We start from the raw sequence: 27,829 nt of genomic DNA, 5'->3' as shown, positions 1-27,829 counted from the left end.
GGGCTGTTAAATACAGGAAAGGAAGAGGGAATGAGAGGGAGGGACAGCTGTCACCAGAAGCAGTGATTAATTATATTTTCAAATATCTGTGAGATGGTATGGACGATGAGGCCCCTTCCACATCTCAAGATCTTGATCAAAGTAGCTGATTCTGAAGCCCCTGCCCCTGCCCCTACCCCATCCTCCACCCACCACACATATTCAGGGAAGGAGCAGGGCAGAGCCTGGCTGGGTACTGACCAGGAGAGGGAAGGTGGTGGGGAAAGAGGTCCCCTGCTTCTCACCATCAGTCCATGGTACATAGAAACACATTGACTGGTGGTACAACTTTAATTCAGCAATGCCTGACAGTGGGTCTAGAGTTGGTGGAGGTAAGAAGGCATCAGACCTTGAGCAAGAATTTGAGCTTCTAAAAAACACTGACATTCTCTGGCCCTGCTATGGCCAGAACCCCAGCAATAGGAGCTGGCCTCTCCTGGGGCTGTGAAGAGGATACAGGGTGGCCTTGACTACAGGTGTCCAGGAGGAAGACCAGCCTGTGGGTACAAACCCTTAAAACAGGTATAAGGATAGCTTCTAAGTCTCTGGCAACCTGACACAAGAGCATTTGGAAGTATCTCCATAGATAGCTACATGCCATGGCTATATCTACACCCCATATATACATGTACACACATGCATACACAAGGACTCCCTGGTCATACACTCCCCTGGCCCTCCTGGCACACACAGGCAGGAAATATACTGGGGCTTCTTTGCCCAAGGAACCCTGGGAAATTACTAGATAGCCTGCTGGCCCCCTTCTCTCCATCTCTGCTCCTCCTTGTTCCTTCCCAGTCCATCTCTAGCCCACGCATTGCCCCCCTGCTTTCTCTTTGGAATGTCCAGGGCACTGTGGGAGAGGGAGCTGAAGATGACACTCGGCAGCTGGACATGCCCTTCGACAAGGCAGCAGTGCCCACAGGTGGGGCCGCTCTGTTGGCCGGCGCCCAGGGACCCCCGTCTTCACCCTACATAGGTAGCTCCTTATCCCAGCAGGTACCCCTGCCCCCACCAGCTATCTCCCACTCCGGGGTGCCTGAAACGGAGGAGGGAGCCGCACCCTCCCCGCTCCCCAGCTCTGCCTCCCAGTCCCAGAGAACCGCCCCCCAACTGCCCAGCCCGGAAACAATCACCCTTTGAGAAAGGCTGCCAAGCTGGGCGCCAGGAACAGCCAGGATGGAGGCGGGGTGGGATGGGGGTGCAGGCAGCGGGTCTGGCGAGCTTTAACTCTAGAGAGCCGAGGTCGGGCTTGTCTCGGCCCCCGCCCGCAGCCCCTGCTCCAGCTCCTCAAGCTGGTGCTGTTCGGGCTGGGAAGGGCGAGTGTGTAGGGGGGCGAGGGGTGATACCAATCCCGGGAGGGGGGGGGGTCGCCTCCTCCTCCTCGCGCCCCCCGCCTCAGCTGGCGAGGTTGGTACCGCCCATTAGCGGCGCGGGTCCCGCCAGCAGCTTGCGCGCTCTCGGGGGCGGGGGCAGGGGGAGTGGGGGTGGGGAACGAAGGGGTGGGGGCGGGGCGGCAGGCGCTGTCAGAGCCGCGGCTGCACCGGCGCATCCGCTGCCGCCGAGGGGACTCCGCGCTGGCCCTATCGGTTCGGCTCCGGCCGCTCCGCGCCTCCCCCTCGCTGTCCCCAGGGCCTGGCTCCCTCGCCTCACCCCCTCTCCGGTACCCCGTGCCTCCCCCTCCCCGGCTCCCCCGCCCCTGTCTCCCTGCCTGCGCCCTCCCGCGCGCTCCCAGGCTTCGGCCGCCGCCTCGTTGAGCCCAGAAGGAGCCGGGCCGGGGCGGCGGGTGGGTGCGCGGACCCCGCGGCTATGAAGTGGCCCCCGGGGGCCCGGAGCCCGAGAGCCCCCGGGGAGGGAGGTGAGCGCGGCCCAGGGCAGCAGCCAAGGGGCGCCGGAGTCGGCGCGTAGGGGCCGCCGCCCGCCATGGACCGCGCCGGGGACGATCCGGACTCGCCGCCGCAGGTCAGTGCCCCCGCGCCCGCGAGAGCCACTGCCGCGCACAGAGGCCCTTTATGCGTCCCCATCAGTACCCATGCCATGTCCTCCTTGGGTGCGAGTGTGTCTGTGGGGTGTGTGTGTGTGTGTGTGTGTGTGTGTGTGTGTGTGTGCGTGCGCGAGCGCGCGCAGCGGGGGCAGCTGGAAAGCGGCCGGGAACGGGCCGGGGCTGGGAGGCACTGCTACCGAGGGGGCTGCGAAACAAAACCCGAGCGATGCCTGCCCTCCTCCGGTCGGCCTTAAGGGGAGAGTTGGTTCTCGGCAGCTTCTCACAACTGGCGCAGGCTTCTAGCTCTTGGGTCCCTTTCCACCTCAGCAGGTGGTTCCTGGTGGCCCGGAGGAGTCAGGGGCCCTCACACCTGCCGCACCCCTGCTCCCCAAAGCCATCCCCAGTCGCTCTGAGGCTGCAGGCGCTGGCAAGTTAACTCTCTTCAGGGGACCCAGGCTCTGCAACTCTGCTGGGGAGACTGAAAGGTTGTGAGGTGGCAAGGATGACAAAGGGTCCTTGGGACCCTCAGCGTAGCCAGGAGGAAGGAGGCATGACCAGCTTCACCACCCAGCCTCCTGCATCTGGGCTTAGGCCTGAGGTCCTGATCCCTCCAAAGGGAGGGATACAACTTCTGAAAAGGAGGCTGAGAGGTGAGGCAGGAAAGAATAGAGGAAGCCACAGGATCTAACAGTGCCAGGGAAAGGAGGTGACAGCCTGGTACCAAGCAACTAAGGTCAAGAGAGACACCCCCTCCCCCCTCACACATATAATACATCAATCAACAAACAGTCCTGACTACCTCCCCTTGCCCTGCCTCCACCCAGCCAGGCCTAGTGTCACCCATGCACTATTTTTAAAAAATTTTTTTAATGTTTATATTTATTTTTGAAACAGAGAGACAGAGCATCAGTCGGGGAGGGGCAGAGAGAGAGGGAAACACAGAATCCCAAGCAGGCTCCAGGCTCTGAGCTGTCAGCACAGAGCCTGATGCTGGGATCTAACTCATCAACCTCAAGATCATGATCTGAGTCGAAGTCGGAAGCTCAACCAGCTGAGCCACCCAGACTCCCCAGCCATGTACTATTTAGATGAATTCTAGTAGAAGCTGGAGCTAAGGGATTCCAGGTATTTCCAATTCACAGGACTCCAAAGGGGACCTCTGCTGACAGTTGCTAGCCCTATGCTGGTGGGGCAGCTCTGCCTGCATAGTTACCAGTCTGGATGGAGGACCCGTTGGGACCTGGTTGGGTTCTGTGGCATGCTCTGTAAAAGGATCAGGTGTGAGTGTCCTGTGCATAGCACTGTGAAGCTATTATGTGTTTGTGTGGAAACAGGGGGCACATAGCTTCTTAAGTTACTGGGGTTATGGGGGCAAGTGGCTTCACAAGACTGATGCTGTAGGGTTTTCTAAGATTTGTCTTTCTGTGCCTCATGTCTCCCTACCTCTGCCAATAGCCACCACAGAGATTGAGACATTTGCTCCCAGAACCTGCTTAACTGGTGACCATTATTGCCCTTACTGGACCAAATGACAAGACCCCCCTTCCTTCATATGGAATGAAGACCCTTCCCATGAGACCCTCAAGGAGACTGTCTACTCTGCCAAGTCCATCCCCAGCACCCCAAAGGTTCTAGAGTTGCACGCCATTTACCGCTTCCCCTTTTGGTGCGAGCAAGATGGCTTGCCAGCATTAATGGAAGAAGGAGGGTTAATGAATGTGTGCCCATTCAGCACAGGAGCCAAGTGGCTTGCTGTGCCCATTTCTCTACCTGTTCCTACATACTTGGAAATTACTCTATTTTTAGGCATGTTGGAAGCTTACATGTGCTGGATTGAATATGTGCATATAGGTTTCTGGACGAGCAGGCACTAACTGGTCCACCTGAAGGATGGGGCAGGTAAATCACTGAGGTGGGACAGCTCCAGTGACAGGATTGGAGCCTGCAGTAGAGACCAGGGGTTGTAGAGGAAGATGCCAGTGGGGCTAGCCTCAGGCCTCTGGATAGACCTGGATTTTCCCATAGTAGTTTTTGAGCGGTGAGGGAAACAAGTCGGCTTTACTTCTTGTTGTGAAGCATAGGGTGAGGAGACAAGGCAGGAGCTTTGCAAGTGTGAGAAATGCAGTAGGGTGAGCTGCCTGGGAGTCAGGCTTAAGGGTAGGGGAACATGCTGGTTAAGTCTGGCTAGAAAAGAGAAATAGAAATGCCTGAGAGCTCCCATCTGCTGACACTGAAGGAGAAGCAAAGGCAGGGCTCAGGAAGAGAAGGAATCTGAGAGTCTGAGGCAGGCAGAGGAGTTAGCCTGAGACAACAGACAAAGACACAGAAGCACGCTCACAGAACAACAGGGCAGGGGGCCCAGAGGCAGAGGTCTGGCTTGCCTGGCAGTGCAGTTGGGTTTTGTCCAGTGCTCTCCCAAGCTCCAAGGTATCAGCACTCATTTGCCTGGGCAGGGGACTCCTCAGGGAATCAGGAGGACAGTCTCCTGAGGAATGCTCTTTCCATGGCTCTGATGAATGCAGGGGTGGTTCAGAGGGAGGCCCAAAAGGCATAAAGGGGACTGGCTATTGGATCAAGAGTCTTCTGGAAGACCTTCTTGCTCAGGCCCATCCCCCAGTGCTGAGGGTTTCTCCCATCTTCTGGACCCTGCCCCTCCACCCCTCCTGGTCCAGGGATGAAGTGGGGTAGGGAAGGGTGTAGACTCTGGGGAGACTGGCTCTGGGGAGAAGGAAAAAGAAAAACCTCTTTCATGACCCCCCAGGCTGCCAGACAAGAACTTTGGAGACCCTGCTGAAGAGCATTATGGGGAAAGGAATTAGTACAATGCAGAGCACAGGCTCTCAGCCAGGCCTGGGGGGCCCAGCTCTGTTCCCTCTATGACTAGTTGAGTGGAGTTTGGGAAAAACTGAGCCCTCTAAGCCCTGGTTTCCTAAAAACCTGTAAATTGAGGAAGCCTCATCTCACCAGGCTGTCTTTAAGTGAAGTGCTAGATGGATATTAATTTATGTACTTATTTTATATAACCTCCTCCCCTATTCTTCCAGGATCTGGATGGCTCTAGGATTTGGAGTAGCAATTCTCTGGCCAGTTCTGAAACCAGTCACATTGGGATGGTTGTAGTCTCTCCACCCCCCATGCTGTTCCACCCCATCTGCTCTGCCACACCTCCAGACTCTGGGCCTTCCCCTGGCCCACCTGGGGCATGCCTGTGTTGCAAGGACACTCTAGGTGTCTCCTTGAAACAGCATCAACAATGTTTCGATGTCTCATTAGTAGTCAGTGTAATTGTTCCAGTTTATCAGCCAATGCTCCCCTAAAACAATTTGTGTAACTTAGAAGAACTCTGGCTCTGTGACCTCCTATTATCCATGATGAAAGATGACAAGGTGGACAGAGATCACTCAAAATTCCGTTCACTTCCACACACATTGACTGAGCACCTACTGTGTTCCAGGCTCTGGGCCAGTGCTGAGAACATAAGGCATCAAATAATCCAAAATCAGGGGTTTTTATTTAGCTTTTGGAAGGGTTATGTGGGTTGCTTTTTTTTTTTTTTTTTTTTTTTTTTGCAGCTACAGCAAATTTACTTTTCTAATGAGGTTCAGCCCCAGCCAATATTAAAATGAGTCTGTGCTCCCTGTGCGTACCAGCTGACAGCAGGGCAGGCAGCCTCCCAGCAAAGTGCCTGGCAGGGATTAGGGCTTTGCCACCGATAAGCCCAAAAGTGGAGAGTCTCAGTCTGGATCACCAAGAGTTGACTGGATTTAGGGATAAGCCTTGCCCACAGGGCTGCGGGTCTCACAGCTAAGTATTAGAGCCATGGGCAGGGCTTCTTTCTTCTTGTATGTGGGAAATGTGAGCTCTTATTATCTCTTTATGAAGGGAAGAAGCATGGAGGGAGCAGAGACAAGAAAGCAATATTGGGTATTAGGAGTGGAACTATAGTACCAGACCTGAGGTTGGGTACCTGGTTCTGCCAGTCCTCTCTGGCTGGGCTCATGCCTTCTCCTCTCTCCTTCACTTCTGTCTTGCTTCCTTCCTTATGAGGCAGGTGGGCAATCTGGCCTCTGAGGCCACACATCTCTTTAGGCTCAAGACTCTGTACTATTCATTTGGCCGTTATTCAGAAACCTGCATATCCCAACACTAGATGTAGGATGGGCTGCTTTCCCTCCCATAGTGGGCAATTCCTCATTCATAGCAGCCACATTTCAAGAGTTCAGTAGCCACATGTGGCTAGTGGCTACCATACTGGACAGCACAGATACAGAACATTCCCAGCATCACAGAAAGTTCTACTGCAAGTGCCATTCTAGACTTGACATAGATGGTTTAGTGAGATGGCTAAGAGCATGGACTCTGGAGCCTGACTGGCTAAATTCAAATATTGCTCTGCTACTTAATAACTGTGTTTCCTTGGGATGTTACTTAACCTCTCTGTGCCTCAGATTTATCATCTCAAAAATGGGAATAATACTAGGAGATTTATGAGGACAGAGCAAGTCATTACAGTTAATCATGGTGATCACCCAGAACATGCAATAGTAAGTGCTTTGCCTAGCAATTTCTCTTCATTTATTTAACAATTCACTTAATAAACACTGAACAGCTTACTTTATGCCTGGCATGATGCCAGGTGCTGGGTCTGTCAGTCGTCAGCATGTGACCTTGCTTCCTAAGCCTCAGGCTCCTCACCTGTGATGGGAGTGTAGCCCAATAATAGCCCCTGCACCACACCCCTGATGAGATACAATGAGATGAGGAATATGTCTTCCTTTGTCCGTGACACTTCCAGATAAACAGGAGCTAACATTTTTGGAAGTGGATGCACCTGAAATTCTCTTTTTATTGGAACCACTCTCACCAAAAAGCATTTCCTAAGCCCCCAGAGGTTCAAAATGAGCAAATGAGGCCCCAGCTTCCTCCAGCATCATGCTGAGTGAGGATGGAGCAGGAGACTTAAGGGGCTCTTACCTGGGCTCAACCCCACCCTCGTCCTGAGGGAAAGAAAGCTAGGAGGCCACTGTCCTGAGCTCAACAGAGGGAAGCAGCAAGGAGGGAGAAGGGCCCTTGGCCTGACAGGATGAGGTGATCAGCTGGATAACCCAGGGACACAGCTATGTCAGCAGCTCACTATGTAATAGAATCTCATGGAACCTCATCTTCCTCATCTAAAATATGAGGAGTGGGAGCCATATGAACATTGCCCTACCTGAATTACACCATTTACCTTGGTAGAGGAAATGGGTCTGAGAATCAAGAATTTGTCATCCATAGCCACAAAGTATCAGATAAACACTGAAAACTATCTAGCCTGCAAGGCTTGGCCCAGAATTTGGATTCTGTGATTCTTGGTTGCTTCCTTCTTTTTATAGATAAGGAAACTAATGCCCAGAGAGGTTCCTGGCTTATCTCAGGTCACACAGCATGGTAGTGCCTTATCCTAGACCATGACCTAAGTCTCCCAGCTCCCTGCTTCTCCCTCTCTGTCAGCCGCCTGCCCTCTTATCAAGACAGAGATGCACATCAGGGCAGCAGGAACAGCCTCACTCAGGCTGGGGCTAAGAGGCCAGCACTTGAGACACCAAGGCCCCTTTCACACAGGCTGGGATGAGTCTTCTCTCTCCTCCTCTGACACATGGCCTGGGAAGGACTAACCAAACTATCTCTGACAGACCCCAGGGAAGGTCAGATCTTTCAGACCACAGGCAACACATTAAAAATACATACAAAACTTTAATTAAATCACTGAACCATTATCCCGGTATTGTGTCCATGCACACTCTAACCGAAGGAATAAGGTCAGCCTGGAAATCATCAGGCTGAGTGAGCCACCAGGGGCCTTGATATCTTGAGACTGAGGTTGTCTCAGCCCAGACCTAAAGCACTCAGGGTCCCCAGTGGTTGATTGAGGGTTTCCTCAGGGATGTCTTCTGAAGCCTGAGGAGATCTGGGCATGCTCCTTAGCCCACCTCCCCCATCACCAGCATCCTGATGCCCTTGGAAATAGGTACGTGCAGACTCCCAGAGATGTTAGTGACCTGTCCCCTGGGAGGCAAAGTTAATGGAATAATGCATCCAGGCCAAATAGGCCACATGATGGACTTCAAGGAGGTGCCTCTTCCCTTTGGCCATCCTAGGCATATATTTCTTTCCCCCACTCAGTACCCTGTGCTCTCTTCTCTACCCTCTTAGTGCATGGAGCACAGACCAAGGACAACCCCTTGTTCCAAAAGAGTGACTGGCCAGAACCCACACCAGGATCCGGGAGCCTCATTTCTGGGCAGCAGGTTGTCCATGCCACCAGCCTGTTTAGGTTGATGTACAGCCTCTGGACATGTTATTTTCTTTTTCTGCCAGCGTTTCTGAACTTAAGCTGAAGTATTACTAGCCTAACTCATCACTTGTTGATACTAACTTCTTCTCCCACTCATAAATCTCTCTCTGGAAACAAATGCCCCAACTGCTCCATCTCTGTCCCTTCCCAAGCCCCATGACTGGGTGACACAGCAAGCTGCCATGAGTGTGCATGTATGAGGATGTGTGTGTGTGTGTGCATGCATGTGTGAGCATGTGTGTGCATTCATGTGTGTCCGTGTATGTGTGCACACACTCTTCCACTACATCTTGCTCACTCCTAGCAGCACATCTGGAACCTCTGGGGGGTGCCCTGTGTATGTGTACACACAGCAGTGCTCCCCAGTGACAGCCAGCAGGAAGGTGTACCCAGCAGCCCCACTTGGTACTACACACAGGTGCCCACTCCAGCCCTGATGCCATGAAAGCCCCCAGCCCCGCCATCCCCTCACCCTGCCTAGTGTGCAGGCCCTAAGGGACGTGTCATTGTTGACAGATCTAACCAGACCTCTGGATAACCAGTTCATTTTTGTGTGTGTACTACACACACACACACACACACACACACACACACACCATCTACCATTTTAACCATTTCTCAGAGTTCAGTGGTATTAAGTACATTCACATTGTCATGCAACCATCTATCTCCAGAACTTTTTCATCTTGAAAATTGGAAACTATACTCATTAAACAACATCTTTCCACTTCTCCTTCCCTTGGCCCAGGTAACCACTGTTCTGCCTTCTGTTTCTGAGTCCGACTACTCTAGATACCTAATGTAAGTGGTGTCATCCAGTATTTGTCCTTCTGTGCCTGGCATCTTTCACTTAGCATAATGTCCTCAAGGTTCATCCATATTGCAGCATGGGTCAGGATTTCCTTCCTTTCTTAGGCTGAATAATATTCCATTGTATATGTCAACTGCATTTTATTCAGTCATCCAGTTGACAGGTTCTTTGATGCCAGGCCATGGAGCAAAAAGTTCTCGGTAATGGTGGTTCTCCCCACTTGACCTTCTCATTTAGGGGGTGTCTCAGTATAAGGGTCCAGCAGAGACCTCTATGCTCTGAGTTAACCTACATGCCAGGTAGCATAGGAGCACAGAAAAGAAGCCCCATTTTATTTGAAGATAATGGTATCTTTTTGGGATCTCCGGTTGCTCCCTTCACTGCCCAGTGACAACTGAGCATCCTTGATGCCTACCCCTGTGTGGCATTCCCCAGGAGAAGTGCACCTGGCCCAGTCCTTGAAGGTTAAACAGGAGCTCAGTGCACTGAGGAATAATGAGGAGAAAAACATTCTAGGCAGAGGCACCTGCCAGTGAAGGGATGCCAAAATCCTGTCCCAAACCCCTCCCTACATGCCACCTTCTCAGGACCCTGAGAGAGAAATCTTCCCTGTACTCCCAGAGCTCTTCCCTGGGGGCAGGAGCCCTTGGTGACCTCAGAGAGCTCCTGTGTATGTGGCAAGCCTACCTTAGCACATGGCTTTGCGCTGTTAAGGCTCCATCTTTATGATCCATAGCCACCCTGCTGCTAGCTATATAATACACAGTCGGTAAAACATATAGATAATGTCAGCATAATCTACCATCTGGGGGACTGAGATTTAGGGATCCTCCATTCATCACATTCACGCCTGCCTGCTCACGGGGGGAACACACACTGTCCACTCTGGACTCCCAGGCCTTCTGAGGCTGGGCTCCCCATACCCAACCACCTTCAACACCTTTCCTTAACTATTCCTCATCCAGTCAACAGGGTTAGCTGATACCAGGAGGGATCTAAAGGATGAGGTACAAGTAAGAGAGAAAGTTGGGCAGCCTCCGAGGTGGAAGATGAAGCTTTCCAGGCACCCGGCCTGCTTCCAGGGGAGAAAAGCCAGGGAATGAGGGGGCCCATAGGTGCATGGCCCTAGACCCCTGCTGATGGCCAACTGTCAGCCCCAATGCTGTGAGAGTCTCCATTCTCTGAGAGCTCTGGAAGCAGGAAAAGAGAAGAGGGGGCACCTGACCTTCCAACATCCCCAGTCCTTGCCTAAGTGTGTGTCTCAGGGGATTGGGCAGAAACATGGAACTGATGTTGGGAGGCAGCACCAGGAGGTGTCCCAACACCAGGACAGGCCCTGGCCATCTACCCATAGCACAGCCTCTCAGTTCTGAGCTTAGCTTCCAAATCTGTGAAAGAGGAACAAGGAAAGAAGTGCCTTCCCAAAGGAGCTGTGCAGAAAGGCAGCCATGGGCAACTGTATGTTAAAGAGCTTATAAACTCTGTAGTGGGCTGGAGGTGACCTGGAGGTCAGCACAGGGCTAGAGGGGCCAGGGCCAGGGCGCCAGGTTTCCAGGACATGGCCTCCCTGTGTGTGTGGCAAGTCTGCCTTCTCCAGGCCACTGCACACTTGCACCTTTGTTTATCACACTGCTGCATGCCAATGTGCCTGCTTATTGTGGAGTCCAGTCTCAGCACAGCCTTGTCCATGGAGGGAGGAATCTGCTAGAAAAGCTGCCCCAGATGCTGGTCAGTGCTCACCTCTCTCTTCCCCTTCTTTTTCAGGCTCTTGAATTCAGCTGAATCTTAAAACAAGGTGGTGGTGGTGGTTATAATTACTCTTTTACTTTACATTATCTGACATTTTTAGTGTTAATTGTATGCAGGCCCCATGCTAGATTTTTCCATGGATTCCTTCATCTGATCCCCAAAATAGCCCAGTACGAGTTACAGATAAGAAAACTGAGTCACAGGGGTATTGGTGCAGCTTCTGCTTTGTGTCAGGGCCTGGATTCTGTGGTGGGATCCAGAGGTACTTAAGTAAGACCTGGTGCCCCCAGGGGAACCCATGCCTAGAAGCTGGAGACAAACATGAAAAACAACAAGTGCACAGAAGGTTACAAGGGTGAACCTTCACTGCATGGACACTGACTGCTCAGGCCTGGAGAAGAGCATGGCTGGGGAAGGCTTCAAAGAAGGAAGGGCAGCCTGAGGGCATAGAGCTCAGGATGGTCTCACCTAGTCAGCACCCTCACCCAGAACTATGTAGACATCAGCTCCAAGAGAAACTGAGACAGACAGCAGCCTGAATGACATGAGGGTGGGAAAGAAGGTGCTATGGGGACAGACTAGCATTGGCTGCTTACACACTCCCTGGAAGGTGTCTGAATGCCAGCATCACCCACAGTCTGAGAGGCTCTGCATGGCTATCCCAGTCCACCCTCACCATCGACCCTCAGGTTACATGGCCTGCTTGGTTCCAGTCCCCAGGCCCTGGTCACATGCCCTGCCTGCTGGTCTGCAGGGATCTAATGGATGCCAAGTCAATCACCATGTCCTGTCCCAGGCTCCATAATGTGGACCCTCATTGCAACAAGTGCTTCATATCCACTGAGGCCAGCACTGGGCTTGTTTCATCCTCCCTGGGCCACCTCTGTAATTGAGGGCCAATGAGATGAGAGCTGTGCCCTCCCAGCTCCCAAAGCCCAGGATGCTAGGGTACCATGGTCTTTCTGGGTTCCAGACTGTTCTCTAACCTCAGCCTCAGCAGGGAGCAGACCATCCCCACTGCTGCTGCTAGGCTGGCAGAAAAGGAGGGTCATACCTGTGTGGTTCTTGACTGCTGTTCCACTAGCAACTGATGATTTGCTTGTCTTGTCCCACTAGCCCCTACTGTTCATCTTGTATTGGAATCTGCTGAGCCCTCCACTCCTATTGCCCTCATCCCCACTCAAGCAGGTACCTGTGGTGGCCTGACCCCATGAGTGTGTGCCACTTGGAGGCAAGGCCCCACCACACGTCCTGAGCTTCTCTGCATCTCTCACAGAGCTCACTAAGTATTGCGGCAAGCTGGGCAGGAAAGGCTCACAAGCATTTTTCTGTAACCATACGTGGAATCCAAGGCCGGACAGTATCCTGGCGCAACCTCGACCTGTGCCAGGGTGATATGCATTGCCAGTTCTGCACCCCTGTCTCCAAGAGGGTGAGGTGAGGCCAGGGCAGGCAGAGGATATGGGGAGGTGTCCTAGCAACCGTGAGTGAGAACTCCAGTGCTCCCACAGCTCATGATGCAGAGGACAGAGGAGCTGTTCTGGATTTGCTCACAGAACAAACCAAGTATGTTGATTTGTGCTTCATGCAGGAGCAAAGATCCAATTCTGGGAGTTGGCAGAATCGGGAGAAGCACTGGGTCCAAACTTGGCACTCATATGCATAGCTGGGCACCACATACTGAGTGTTAGCAGGCTCCAGTTAAGGGGACACTGCCCACTGTACCCAGAACAGTTCCTGAGCATGTCTATTCCTGATGCATTGACTCCTGTTGTTTTATCACTTCAGCATGGTCTGGAGGGCCCTGTTTTTGGTAATAAAATACATGGTCACACCCACTCTGATGGACAGGGTCAAGGGAGGTGACTTAAGCACAGATGCCCAGTATAGTCATGCAGGCCAGGAGGAGGAGCCCTAGTTTCCACTGAGCCCAGTGAAGAGGTGGGAGCATGTCCCTGGAAGGCAGCCAGCAGTGAGCTTGGACCAGGAGAGGTGTCACAGCTGCGCTGCCTGGCCCCTGTGAGGGTCACTTCCACCTAGGGAGCAGGTCTCAGACAGACATGAGGCTGAGCCGCTGTCTCACTGGACCCAGGATGCCTGGACACTCAATGCCCTGTGCCTCAGTTTTCTTCATCTGTAAAACATCAATAAAACTTTGGAATTACAAGGATTTATTGATTAAATGAGATCACCAGTATGAAATCATTTGGGAAGTTACAGATCCCTATCGGGATGAGTCACTTTATCAGTAGTTTTTAGGGGAGGCTGCCCCCTACCCACAGCACCACAGAGAAGGTAAACTGGCCTGTCCACCTCTATGTTCTAGGATCTGGGGCCATTGGATGCCAAGGGCACACAAGGTAATCCTTCCTTTGAACAGAGACCCAATCATGGGATTCTCCAGAAAGACTCAGAAGCAATAACCAAACCCAGCCAAGAGTGTGTGTACATGTGCCCATGAACACATGTGCATTCATTCAGATGGTGTGCTGGCCATGAGCACAGATCTGCATTCAGGTGTGTGTGTGAAATAACTTGCTGCCCTGTTAAATCACTCTGAAGGGGTGCTGTGTAGTTAGCTGACACAGCCTTGGTGACTTGTCAGAATGGAAGACTCAGTCCGGCCATTCTCCTGAGTGAAATTACAAATTCAGGAGGATGGGGAGCAGGGTATCTCAGTCACCTTTACCAGGCTGACATCTTCCCCAGTCAGTTTACAGAGGGTGGCAAGAGGTGAGAGGCCACAAACACCAAATTGATACTCAGACTATCACAGGATAAGGAGCTGTGACAGCCAGCAGGGTCAGGTACACACGTACCATGCTGGGTGATGGCAGAGGTCTGGCAAAGAGGGACAGCAGGGGTCAGAGGCCAAGGTGAAGAAGCAAGGTTGCAGGTGGAAGGAAATAAGGGAGATGCTAGCTTGTGAGAGCCAGGCCTTGCTTGCTCTTTGGGCATCTTGACTCTAAATTGAGACCTCTTCTCTTGGGGCTGGCTTAGACACTGGCCCTAGATGGGAATGGGCAATTACCATCTGAATGAACCAAGTAGGTCTTCTAGCTACCAGAACTTCCCCAAGTAGTGCAGGGAGAGGAGAAGGCTCTGGATGATAGAGGCCAGAGACTGCTGTGGACAGAAAGTGGATAGGAAATAGAAGAGGGTGCAGCTAGAGCAGTGGACTGGGCCACATGGCAAAGAGCCTTGAATGCCAAGCTAAGTAAGTTACAGTGAGCAGGAGATGCAAAAGGTTTTGAGTGTGAGCAAGTCAGTATGGGGGTGAGGGTCAGGCAGTGGGCTGGAATCTGAAGAAAGATCACAATGGGTGGCTGTGGGAGCAAAGATATGACCCAGACCTGTATTGGAGGGATGCAGCTCAAGGCCTAGGGGCAGGCCAGGCCAAAGGAGCTGAGGCCCACCTTACATGAAGAGGGGGAGGGATCCAGGGCATTTCTGGGATTTTTTATATTGGCAGAAGATGGATGACAGAAAGAAGGAAGGGATGGGGAGCTGCTCTAGGAAGAAAGATGATACTTGAATCTTAGTCATGTTGTATTTAAGGTCACAGTGGAATATGCCGCACAATAAAAGAGGCATAACAACTCCACACTGGAGATGGGGAAACTGAGGCTAAGAGAAATCATAGGTAGTTATCAATGTCCTCACACTGTGTAAGGCCAATGTTAGCACTTGAGGAAGGGAGGTGTCCGTTCTGACTATCCCAGCCACCCTTCCTCACTGCCTCCTCCTTCGGGGGTGATATGGGGCTTTCAGGATCTGTGGCTCCCACCCTGCCTTCCAGCAGCCAGTTCAGCTGGAGGGAATTGGAGAGAAGCAAGACCAAGCAGATCCATCTCATGCCCCCTTCTGGGCTGTAAGTAAGTTTGGCAGTTGCAAATAGCTGCTTTTATTGGCACCAATCATGGGTCAGATAGTTTAAACTTATTTTGCCTAATTACCCTAACAACCCTAGTGAGGGATGCACTATTTTTATTCCCATTTTACAGATGGAAAACCAAGGCCCAGAGAGATTACCTTGCCCAAGTCACACAGCAGAGGATGAAAGCCTCTAGTATTGTGCCCAGGGCTGTTGGCTCCAGGGCACAGGCTCTTCACTATTTGTCCAATTGTGTGCCACTCTTCTGGGCAGAAAAGAGCAAAGAAAGATGGGAGGGAGGCAACAGAAGGCTGTGACTATGGTTAGAACCTGCTGTTACCCTCAGGAGCTACAGGGGCCAAACAGGAGCTGAGGGTCCAGAGTGGAGACCAGGCCTCCTTGTTTTGGTGGACAGACTCTAAGGTGTCCTCCCTCCACCACATCTCCTGACTGCTGCTGTTTGTCCTTTGTGTAACTTCTTCCCCTTTGGTGTGGATGGCACCTGTGACCACCCTCTAACCAGTAGGATGTAGCAGAATTGATGGGATGTCACTCCCATATTTTGTTATGTTGGACTCTGTCCCATTGGCAGACTTGCTCTAGATCCCACCCTCCTCCCTTGCTGGCCTGATGGAGTAAGTATTTATATTGGAGAAACCTATATGGCAAGGAACTTCGGGCAGCCTCTAGGCATTGAGGGCAGTCCCAGACAACAGCCAGCAGGGAGAGTGGCCCTGAGTCCTATGCCTGAAAGGCAGAGGACTCTGCCAATAGCTTGAGCCTAGAAGCAGGTTCCTCCCCAGTGAGCCCCCCAAGGAGAGTGCAGCCCAGACAGTACACTGCAACCTTGTGAGCCCCTGAGCCATGTCTGCGCTCCTGAGCCACAGAAACTGAAGAGAGTAGACGTGTGTCATTTTAAGCAGCTAAGTGTATGAAGACTTGCTAGGCAGCAGTTGACCTTCCCTTCAAAATGCTGGCATGGCTGCCAGAACAGGCCTGGGGCGAGGATGGAAAGATGACATGGAAGGGAAGGTAAAGGAGGTGAGGGTGGTGGCACTTTGCAGGCCCAGAGCCCTCCCTGGGCCCCAAGGCCCCAGCCAAATGCAGAATGCTATGCTGGAAGCTGGGCCACAGGACTCTTCAGACTGCTCCCCAAAGTCCCACACTCCAAAGTGTGACCCTTACTGCAGGGCTCTGTGGCCATGTGCAGCAGTTTGCCTGACTTGTACTCTCCATTGTCCTGCCAGTGATTAGCACACACCTGCGGAATGCCTTGCCCACCAGCCCCCTACAGTCAGCCCTCACAACTTGCCACATGCTAGCTCTTCAGGGGGGTGCCCATGGGCCTTGCCGGCCACTACCCAACTCTCCACAACCCTCTGTCAGGCATATGTCCTCCAACTAGCTGTCTCCCTGGCCACTGCGCCCTCCCTGCTGTCCCCACTCTTGAAGGACCAAGCTGGGGTCATCTGTGTGCTTGGGCCCCAGCCTAGGCCAGCACCAACTGACAGTAGCAACTAATGTCCCCACAAAATGAAGCATTTGATTTTTTTCTCTAAAAGCCTCCTGCCTGGAGGTTCTGGGATGAGTGGATGCCTCTCTAACTGAAGCCCACAAGCTACATGATTCAGGGAACTTCAATGAAACTAGCTGGGGCCAATCTCTTGTTCTGTTTAAATTCCTGCAGTGAACCAGAATGGACTTTACCTTGCAGAATACCACACAAAACCAAACCCCAATTTTCATTTCTTACTGATTCGTAATCCAAATTGAGTTGAAAGGCTGTTTCAGAAAAAACAAAAAAAGAAACAAAGGAGCTACCTAAAACAAACAAACCATGAGTTGCATTTTCTGACACTGTTGGGCTGGAAGAAAACCAAAGCATAAAAGTGTGCTTTACGCCAAGCCTGAACTGAACTAATACTTCCTCTGCCCAAGCCCTTGGCTTGGTTTTCCCAGCTAGAAAGGAACAAGATGGTGCAAGATCTGGAATCTATGCCACTCTTCCTATCGGAAGTATCCAGGAGTGAGAGCCAGCAGTGGCCAGGCCCTGAGGCAGGACACAGACCTCCCCAGAGCCTGGGTCTTCCTCTCCTCAGCACCACACCATGAAAGCAGGGTGAGGGAGCCCCTTCCTGGGACACTCAACCTGACCACAAGGAGGGCAGGCCAGGACTGGGCCCCCACAAGCTCAGGAAGCTCTGTCCCTGGGGCAGAAGTGCCAGATGGGTAAGCCAGGAGGCAGCACCAGGCCTGCAGGAAGGGAGGCAGCATGGGCATGCGGGGCACACTGATTGAGAGTCCAAAGGCTTGAGCATGAACTCTGCCAGAGACTGACTTTGGCGGTGACCTTTGGCCAATCACACAGCCTTGGTTTCCTCATATGTAAAGTGAGTTTTCCTGCCTGCTTCATAGGGCTGTTGTGAAGATCAAAGGAAAATGAATCCTGTTGGCCCAGCGTAGGGCTGTTACTGGGAAGGCTTGCAGTTCCAACCAGGTGTCCCACAGTACCTTCACTTCTTCTGAGTGGAATGAGTGGTGGAACTCCCATCCCTCCCTCCAAGTCATGGGGGAAAGGGAGGAGGAAAAGGATCAGGAGGCCTGGGCAAAGACGCTACTTGGATACCTCCACCATGAGTGTTCTTGGGGATGGTGGGTGGAGAGAGGCCAGTGCCTGTGTCCTGTTCCCCAGCAGGAGCTGGTGGCTGGAAGCCAGGGCCAGGTTTGGGGATGGAACTGGGGGTGGCCAGGGGTGTCAGAAGACTGAGGCTGGGTTAATGAAGTATGGACTGGCCCAGGCAATGATTAGCTCTGGCATTGGGCTTTTCCTGAGCAACGGCAGCAGAATCAATACTAATCCCTTGATCCCATTAGGGGCTCTTGCAGGTCTCTGGGACAAAGTCTGTGCCCCTCTGAGAGAGGCACTGTCTGGAGCTAGAGGGTAAAGCTGGAGCCTTGACCAGCATCCTTCCCACTATCTTCTTTTAAAACTTCCCCACTTTCTGCCTCCTATTACCACATCCCTGCTCCCATGCTCAAAGGTCTGGTGCCTTCCCTAACCATCCTAGCTTCCCCATCCCCCTCTGACTACCCCAACCTCCTTCTGGGCCCCCAACCAGTGGAGCTGGTTATGCTTCTGCATGGGGAGGCTTCAGCATCTGTCTCGTCAGCCCCAGGGGGACTCAGGCTTCCAGATAACAGAGGATGGCTTCACACATACAGCAGAAGCTCTCCTAACCAAGCCTTTCCTCAATTGGCTTAGCATACTACTGATGCTCTCCATTCCATTTGTAAAGCACACTAACAGATGCGTGTGCAAGCATAATGCTGGACCTCCCCTCTGGTGTCCCCCCTCCCTGTGCTTATACTAGCCAAGCTGCATACTTGCTGAGAGTCCATAGTGTTTGTTCCCGAACAGTTTACAATGGTCATGCTTGCTGTCACCATCGTGGGATATTATACAAACCATGAAACATGAACTGGAAAGAAATAAATATGCTGTTTCTATGAAAACTTAAGTTGAATGCTCTCAAAGGACTCCATAAGATGCATCTAGGGAAAAATTCTCAAAATTAGGTGAGGATTGGTTGGAAAAGTCATAAAAACTTTAAAGCATACTGCACTTGAATTGTTCACCAAGTGTCCTTCAGGTCTCAGACTACTTCAAAGAAACCCACACTGGAGGTCACAGGCAGGGCACTATGGTGTAGATGATGTCAGAAAGGCAACATGGGACTCACCTCAACTGTCCCTTGGCCCAAGAAAGAGCCTCGGCCCTGTGTCAAAAAAGCAGAAGTGCTGCAAGCTACCCAGTGCTGGGTGGTTTGGGTTTGTGAAAAATGACCACATTATTGTGTAGTAATGGGAAAACATCATTTATTGAGCTCTTAGCTATTTAAAAGTTGCTTAAGTTGAAATGTGTATTCTATGTGTGCATTTTGAAGGACTCTTCACTTTAATGGATTCCTTTGACCAACTGACAAATGATGTCAGTCTTGGATGGTTTCTGAGTTTGTTTGTGACTAGTCTCCATCACACACACACACACACACACACACACACACACACTCTGCAACATTAGAACTCATCACACATCACCCTGAGTGATGTTGTGGGAGCCTCACAGACACCTGTGTAAAGTTCCTCCTTCCCTCTGGGCTGTGAGATGCTGGAAGGAAACCCTTGCCTCCCTCCCCCATGCTGCTGCATTGCCCATAGAACCTAACACAGTACTTACCTACTACAGATGCTGAGTTAATATTTGTTGAATCTGATTAAATAAGCCTCCTCTTCAGCAACTAGGGGCATTGATGAAGTTTTCATCTGAACACCTGTAGGCTCAGAAGGAAACTTTCCTTGCATTTAGAATCATCCAGCCTTGAAGCCAACATGGATCTAGCTCTGCCACCCCAGGCCCAGCATCTCCTGTCCAGCCTGACTGGCTCTGCCCCCAGTCTTGGGAAGTTCCATCTGAGTTCCCATACCCAGGGAACCTAGTTCTCACACACAGCCTATGACACCCTAAAACCCATAGACAAATTCCTATGTCTTTCCAGACATGGCCAATCATCATAGCTAATTGGTCCTTAAATCATGACTACGTTCCATGAAAAGTTGCTCGGTTGACTTCCAGCCTTGAATGCCTACATGACCCCCACTGTTCTCATATAGAACACTTCTTCATCTTCATGGAGGCCTGTTTCAACCTCACATTGCTAAAATGGCAAAACTAAAAATTCATTAGAACTCTCCCAATCCAGCCTCTGTATTTTAAGATGAAGGTGGAGGCCAAGGAGGGCAAGCAATGGAACCCAGTCCCCCAGTGAAGGGGGACACTGTCCACTACCCAGAGCACTGTCCAGGCCATTGCTGCCCCATCTCCCTACCACTGCCTCCAAGTGCTCTGCTTTTGTCGCCAAATGACCATCCCCCACTCGACCTTATATCCTCCACCCACATCACAGCCTTTGTGTCCAGTGAAGGCTTCTGAGGGTGGAAGGGCTTCCACATATCTGCACTTACTGGGGGACAAATGACAATTGAGGTTGCTCACAGATATGAGTGACAAGTATCAGGTAGGGAATCATAGCCCCACCAGGTCCCTGCAGTTTCCTGTCAGCCACCCCTCGCAGCCTCCACCCAACACTTCCTCAAGCATCCCATTCTCCCTGCTCTTGCCACCTCCTCTCTGCTGGCCTCTGGGGTGTGGCCAAGCCCCTGCTCCATCTTCATGTTGATTCTTCTGCCCTAGCCAGCAAGGGCCCAGAGCAATTCTGGGGTCTGAACCTGTGACCACAGTCTAGCTACTGCCTTTCCACCAAGGCACAGGCAGAAGCAGCAGGCTGTGGTGAGGAGGCCACCCTTGCAGTCCCATCTATAGATCTGCCATAGGGGTAAGTGCAGCCCCCAGCTGCCTCCCCTGCCCCCAGCCCCATTTCCCATAAACCTGCCCCCTGCTGGCTAGCTGGCTTTCTCTAAGGCTGGGGGCTCTCTCTGTGCTGCTTAACAACTGCCTGGTAATTAGCTCCACGATTTTGCTACTATGCTTATAATAGCCTCCATTAAAGTTATGGGGTTTTCAAGCCATAATGGCTTCCAGAGTAATTAATGCACAACTGGGTTTATTGGTAAGTTTATTTTTAGAGCTTTTCTCCCTCATCCCATCCTTCCTTTCCTTTCATAGATGTTTTGACCAAAAAGACTGGATGGGATCAGAACGGTCTCTCCAGAGCCCTCATGTACACTTGACTGCATCCTTCCTCACCCCAAACCTGCTGCCTGCTCCCACCTCCAGGGAGCTGCTGGGACCCCACAGAGCAGACAACTTTCATGGAGGAGTGTGGCTGTGAAGCAGTTCTTGGCCAGGGCCTGTGTGTGGACCTGTGGTTACCCTGCACCTGAGCTGGATTCTAGGCTCTTGAGCCTGGAACCTCTCTTCCCACACTCCTGCCAACAGCATAGAGCCAAAGGGCCTGGACTTATGTCTGGGTCAACCATGACCTTATTGATTGCAACTTCAGACAAGTCACTGATCCTCACTGGGCATCAATGATTTCCTTGTGAAATGGGGTTACAACAGCACCTATGGCCAGCGGACCATGAGGATCGAACATGAAGTATTGAGTGTCATTTCTGGACACCACCAAGTGCTACATAACAGCTTGTTATTACTAATGACAGCCCAAGCAGACAAGCAGGAGGTTGAGCAGGTACAAGAGGAAAGAGACTTGAGATAAAGAGGCTGCCCATTAAAAAAAAAGGTACAGATGCAGGCACCTGCACCATGAGCAGGCTGGATATGCACACAACAAATTGGCATGGAGGTTGCCTCTCTGTTACTTTCTCCATCCTGGAATTAGGACCCTCCCAAAGATGAAGGACATTTGGAAAAGCTCCTTTTTGAGTCACTAAGAACCCAAAGTAAATCTCCCAGTTAGACCTCTTAGAAGCTACCTTGTCTTCCATCAAATGTGGCCTAAGATGGCCCAGCCAAACCAAGCCCCTGACTCAGCCCTTTGCAGCCTAGTCAGTGACCTTGGAGTGGGGAAATTGGGCTGGGGCTGAGGGTGGCATGAGGTCACTCCATTTCATCATACTTAGTACATGAGATCCAGACAGGCCTCCTGGGGTGGACACTGGGCTCTGTCACCTGGAGGGGCCATGGAAGCGGAGTTTGTAGGAGACACAGCACATACCCCAGAATTATTCTCCCTGGTCTGTGTCCACATCATTTGTCCCTGCCAGTAACATTTAACCTCAGTGGATCTTCCATTTCCCTGAGAAGTTGGGGTAGCCTGTTTACCTCCTGCCTACGAGGAGACAGTGGAGGCAGAGCAGGCCCCTGGTGGTAAGTGGTTGGCGCAACATGCTGACTGACCCTGGAAACCACAGTGCTCTTTACTGGAAGACATAACTGGTTCCTCCACAAGGTGGCAAAACTATTTGGAGAGAGAACTAGACAAGGACAGAGAAACACACTGTTTCCAAATCTGGGATTGGGAGGTGGGGGGCAAAATTCTCCTTAGCCATGGCTCCTGATGCTGCCAGAGATGGAAAGCATGTGCTACCTGGGGCTGGATTGGGCAGCTGGCCTCTCTAAGGGATGTCATTGCACAGTGCTGGACACTAGAAGTGGTGAGCATGCCAGGACCAGCCTTGGACTTCCCAGGACTGACATTTCCCCACCCCCTTTGCAGATCCCATCTGCATCTTACACAGGGTTCAGCAGAGAAGGGACAAGGAAGGCAGAGAATAGGATCTGACAGTTTCCATGGTGGTTGTGAGGGCTCTGTGTGTGCTCTCTTTGTCACACAAGACAACAAGCCCCAGAGAAGGATACTGCTGACGGACCCTCTGCAGAACTGAGAAGAAATTCAAGCAGGCTCACCCTACTCACCGAAGGGGTGTCCCTCCCAGGGCTCCTGTTGCTGCTATTTTGAGTTCTGTCTCCTCAGGGTATGGCAGCCCCCACAGGGACCATCTCTTCACCTTGCTGATACCCAAGCTATGCAGAATTCATGAGAATTTCCTATTGACATCGACAAAGAGAAGGCAGTTGCTGCATGTACTCCCAGGGCCTGTCCCCAAAATATCTCCTGTTGGCCCTCACCCCAACACCTACCCCTTTATCTAGGCTATGAAGAAACCATCTGGACACAAACGTGGACACCAGAGTAGCCAATGCATCTTGAGCACTCAGTACATATATATACACCAGGCACCATTCTGTGGCTTTTGTGAGGTTAACATTTAATTCTGAGCCTTGTGACATAGGTAGTGATAGTACCCTATTTCATAGATGAGAAAATAGAGTCAGAAACAGTTGCCATAACTTGGTAAAGGGCATATGGCTTGTTGGTGGCAGAGTTGGGGTTTAAACCAAGACTTGTGTGTCTGAAAGCCGTGCCCTTAACCTCTGTGCCCTGCTGACTCATGTAACTGGGCAACACCTTGTCCCCATGCCTGTGGGGGACAGAGGCTGGCTGAAGTAGGCCTCAGGGAGAAGGCAGTGCAGGCTCCACTATGAAAACACCAATGCTGTGAGCCCTGCAGCCAGGCCCTGCCCTTCTGGGCATCTCTCCCCCAACCCCCAGGTCTCTGGCCATCCTGTTCTGCTCTCTCTTGCAGGTGTCCACTTCACAGGGTTCCTGATTGTGCCCCTGGACAGCCACCCCTTTGCAGTCTCTGGTCTGGCTGGACTCTGCAAACCTGCTTCCACAATGGGTGGGTTGTGAGCGCTGGTAAGACCTGCTAGCCAACATTCGGCTTCTCTGCTCTCCCTGTGCCTGGCCTGAGCAGCCCATTCCTGTTCTTTTCTCCCCTGTGCTTGCCACTGTCTGCTGCCGTCACCCCTGGGGCCACCCTTCTCCTGACCTTGCCGCCACTCAGGTAACGAGGAGCTGTGGGCCCAGCCAGCCTTGGAGATGCCGAAAAGACGGGACATCCTTGCGATCGTCCTCATCGTACTGCCCTGGACACTGCTTGTCACCGTGTGGCACCAGAGCACCATCGCGCCTCTGCTCACCGCACACAAGGGTGAGCCCCTCAACCTCTTGCCCTGGCCCCAGCCAGGCTTCTATAATAAGAATGACCACAGCTGACGCTGATGGAGTTCATATTTTCATTTACTAGGCAGTTGGGAAGAGCCATAGGATGATCAAGGCCAATGACCTTACCTTTTGGGGGGTCTTGGTCCGTTTCAGAATCTGATGAGTGCCAACACACGCATGCATGCACAGATGCACATACACGTGCACAGAGACACACATGCAGAGAAACACACAAAGGCACACATGCACAACGCTGCATTCAGTCTCAGGACATGTAAGGACTGGTTGCTTTCAGCTGTGAATGGGGAGGGATGGATGGACAGGGTTTCTGGCCTGTGTTTTAAAACCATTCAGGGAGAGCATATTATTTGCTTCTCTTTTCCTGCTTGGGCAACCCTGATCCTACCTAGTGAAAATAGACCTGGAAAGAGAAAAAGTCCCACAAAGCACTCGTGGATGAACAGACTAGAACCAGTTTCTCCTGGCTCTGAGTCCAAGGCTTTCCCTCCCACCAGGTTGCCTTTCCTTCTCACACTGGGCTCCCTTTACTCTTCTCCCTTCTATCTGCCCCATATCTGGCCTGCCTCCTCATTCCTCAGTCTTTCATCTCATGCTCTTCTTTCCCACCCACTCCATGCATGTACAGACTCAATACTGTAGGGCAGCAATATTGAAATGCACATCATATTACATGGGGGACATGATAACATACACAAGTACCCAGGCCCATCCCAGAGAAAAAGAGTATGGCTCTGTGTTAGGGCCTATAAATCCATGTATGGCTCATAACCCTGAGTGATTTGGATGCAGGCAGTAGCCAAGAATCATAATCTGAAGCCAGGCGGTTTCACAGTTACACAGTGGGGCCTGCTCAGCCCCAGCAGTTCTTGAAGCTTCCATGAGGAATATTTTCCAGGCTGGAGATTGCAGAATTCCCACTGCCCCATGCTGGGCACTTAGAGCCTCTCCGGACATTTATCCTCCAACATCTCTCTTTAATGCTCATCATTTGGAATTGTTATCCTACAACTACATCATTCCAGAAGGTTTAAAGCTACAATACACCAAGTGACATAATATCATGTAAATTCCATTCTTGGCAAAGCTCTAGAGTCAGAGGTGTCAGAATGTTTTGCTAAGCACTGATGCTGCTGCCTGAGGATAGGGAGCTGGCTTTCTGTGTCCTCAGAATATGTCAAGATGGGCTTAAAGAAAGCTGCAATGAAATAATGGCAGGGGCACCAGGAGGCCTTTGTGACTCAAAGGTTGCAGAAGCCCTGAAGCCAGCACTGTGGCCCAGTCAGAATGCATGGAGAACTTTCCCAGGGCCCAGACCAGTCTGTTTGGGATGATTTGAATGGAAGAAAGATGGGGAAAATGGCTCTAAATCTTCCTTCCCAGTATTCAATTTCCAAAACCTCACTGACTGCAGGATGAATTAACCCTTATATCAATTTTGGTCAGAATCCCCATCACCTTGGTCTGTTTTCCAAGTTTGACCTAAAACGCCTCCAAAAAGTCACCTTTGATCAACAGAGGCTGAGCTAGTCTTCTACACCTGCATTCACACACCAGGGGGCATGGTATTCCCCACTGCATGTCTTGTGCCCTTGGCCTGTGTGAACTCCCTAAGAGCCTGGAGCTGGTCATCTTCTGGGTGCATCTGTACCTCCTCCCGGAGCCCAGTGTCAGATCTAATACATGAACTGCACACACTCCATGTGCTAATGTCAGTGATGGGAAGTAGGGGAGGTGACAGAATGGCTGATTCCCAGCATCCTCCCTGGAACCATACTTCAACCCAATCACGAAAATGCTTATTGCATCCTTTCTCTAGGTATAGGAAGCTATGCAGAAGTAGGGCTGGCAACTGTCCTCCTTTTAAACACGAGGAAATGATAACAACTGCCTGGCAGTGTTCTGAGTCCTTTACATATATTGACTCATTAATCCACATAGTAACTCAATAAAATAGATGCTATTATTAGCTCCATATTGCAGTTGCTAAAATTGAGGCACGAGAAGTAACCTGCTCAAGGGCATAGTTAGTGCCAGAACTGGACAGGGTATGAGCCCAGTGTTTGGATTCTTAGGTATGTCCTCTGACCATTCCCATCTCCTAGGTATGTCCTCTGACCATTGCCACCTCCTGCTGAGATCGTGTAAAAGCAGTGAGGGCCACACAGTTTTTCACACAGAAAGACTTGGAGAGCAGGGGCTCAGTAAAATCAATACCAATGACCCTGATTTGTCCTCTTGACAGGACTGCTAGCCTTAGTAATGAGAAAAATGTCCAGGATGTAAGAAAAAGCTTGTAATAAGAGCTGCCCCAACCAAAACAGGTTGCCTTCAGGAAGGAATGGGTTCCCCATGCCTGTGAGTGTTTTACCAGAGGCCAGACCTCTTCAAAATTTCACTGCCCCTGATGGTGTCCTTGGGGAGATATGTATAAACACTAGCTGGATGCTAGCACAGTTAGGGTCAGTGGTACGGTTAGTCTCCCAGATGTTTGAATGAGTGTCTAGAAAGTGCAGGTCAGGAGTTTGACATCAAGCAGCAGAAAAGCTAAAGCAAGTGTCCACTCTGTCTTTTTGTGTAGGTCAAAATTTAAGAACATCTAAAAGCACAAATAACAGGTTCAGGATTCAAAATTATCTTGGCAAATATAGGCATAACCCTGGAAGAAAACGTGGTAGTTAAGCATGAAATTCTGCACCAAGATTCATAAACAGGAAAGGAGAGAGAGGCTCCACTTGAGTAGAGGGTTTGTGAAAAATTGGGCTGAGCTAACCTCACACTTTGTGAGATCCACAGTGGGCTGCAGCTAGGAAAGCACTAACACTGGGGCATTGTGGCATTTACACCACTGCGGGTGGCAGTGCTGCCCTGCTATGCAATCCCAAGGAGGTGGGGGCGGGGGGGGGGGGGGGGGGGGACGGGGGCGGCAAGTGCAGTAAGCTCTGGCCAGATGGGGAGAGCACTAGGGTGGGAAGCGTCAGGACACTTTGTCATATAAAACCCAACACATTTAGGAAATGAGAAAGCAGTCTTGGAATTTGGCCAGCCACACTCAAATAGCCACAGAGCTGTCAAATATGAGAAGGAGGAAGAGGTTATTTCTGTGTCATTTCGGGAGTCAGAACTGGGAAAATGCCTGAGAGAATTCCAGGGATGCAGCTTTCTCGGTTACCTGTAAAAGCTAGAGCCCAGGCAGGTTTCCGATGGCATTCCTGCAGAAGGAGCAGTGGGGAGGTGTGTCTTAGCAGGGTGGGTGACATCCTGCCCGTACCTGAGGCCAGAGCCAGGCCTGCACAGCCCAGCCACACACCGTGTGTCTCCCAACCCTACAGATGACGGTAGTGACCCCCGGCGCGACGTGCCTCAGGGCGCCGACCCCAGGGAATACTGCATGTCCGACCGCGACATCGTGGAGGTGGTGCGCACCGAGTATGTGTACACGCGGCCCCCGCCGTGGTCCGACACGCTGCCCACCATCCACGTGGTGACGCCCACCTACAGCCGCCCGGTGCAGAAGGCCGAGCTGACACGCTTGGCCAACACGCTGCTGCACGTGCCCAACCTGCACTGGCTGGTGGTGGAGGACGCGCCGCGCCGGACACCGCTGACCGCGCGCCTGCTGCGCGACACCGGCCTCAACTACACCCATCTGCACGTGGAGACGCCCCGTAACTACAAGCTGCGCGGCGACGCCCGTGACCCGCGCATCCCGCGGGGCACAATGCAGCGCAACCTGGCCCTGCGCTGGCTGCGGGAGACCTTCCCGCGCAACACCAGCCAACCGGGTGTGGTGTACTTTGCTGACGACGACAACACCTACAGTCTGGAGCTCTTTGAGGAGGTGTGGGACGGGGCAGAAGGCTGGGAAGGGGTGGGAGGATGCCGGTGAGGGGCCTCTGGTGTGGGGGCCCTTTGGTATGGGCACGAAGGGAAACAGTGGGGTGGGGCGAGCAATGCCTGCTGGGGTGTCAGTGTAGACTGCAGGCAACCCGAGAAGGGATGGAAAAAACTCATTGCAGACTTCTGCAGTCACCCCTGCCTCAAGGGAAGAAAGCAGAGGATGTAGCTCATAGAACAAAGTCTTGGCCTTAGAGGCATGCCCTCAAGTGGTATAATTTTATGTGCAATAATTTATCCTTGGGACTTGGGAGTCATGGGAGTCTGGGCAGGGGAAGGAGTCATTTCAGACTCTACACTGGGAAGACAGAGGTTTTTGCAGGAGGAGAGAAAGCTAGACTCCAAGTCTTGTGGAGAAGAAGCATTTTAGCTGGGGTGAGCGTCAGGCCTTGCTTATGGCAAGGCAGGTTCCTCTGTAGATGCCTACCATGGAGGATGCATCTGGAGATGGGGCTGGGCCGGATCCCCTGGTATGGCTTCAGATGGCCTATGTGTGTAGAGTTAATTGATTTCTCCTTCTCTGGGGACGGGCACCACTCCCTATCAGCAGTCCCATGTGTCCTGACTCTGG

General features: G+C 51.8%; 1 protein-coding gene and 1 long non-coding RNA gene across 3 annotated transcripts in view; one reads left to right on the top strand and one right to left on the bottom strand.

Annotated features, from left to right (window-relative positions):
• The first annotated feature begins 1,853 nt into the window (after window positions 1-1,853).
• Window positions 1,854-27,829, top strand: part of B3GAT1 (beta-1,3-glucuronyltransferase 1) — a 30,504-nt gene continuing 4,528 nt past the window's right edge. The window contains exons 1-4 of one of the 2 annotated variants that reach the window (XM_043579874.1): window positions 1,854-2,001; window positions 22,922-23,034; window positions 23,183-23,329; window positions 26,694-27,202. In XM_043579874.1, coding sequence (XP_043435809.1) covers window positions 23,218-23,329; window positions 26,694-27,202 — 621 coding nt within the window. In that variant the 5' untranslated portion in view covers window positions 1,854-2,001; window positions 22,922-23,034; window positions 23,183-23,217. The remainder of the gene's footprint in view (window positions 2,002-22,921; window positions 23,035-23,182; window positions 23,330-26,693; window positions 27,203-27,829) is intronic. The other variant, XM_043579873.1, reaches the window with a different exon arrangement.
• On the bottom strand, window positions 20,593-21,284 carry LOC122483173. Its single transcript, XR_006297321.1, has 2 exons — window positions 20,725-21,284; window positions 20,593-20,691 (listed from the first exon to the last, which is right to left on the bottom strand). It is a non-coding gene; the product is annotated as an uncharacterized LOC122483173 (long non-coding RNA).

Source organism: Prionailurus bengalensis, chromosome D1 (assembly GCF_016509475.1).
Source record: "Prionailurus bengalensis isolate Pbe53 chromosome D1, Fcat_Pben_1.1_paternal_pri, whole genome shotgun sequence".
NCBI classification, from domain to species: Eukaryota; Metazoa; Chordata; class Mammalia; order Carnivora; family Felidae; genus Prionailurus; species Prionailurus bengalensis.
The sequence above is the reverse complement of the archived record's forward strand: the minus strand, read 5'-3'. Positions and strand labels throughout refer to the sequence as shown.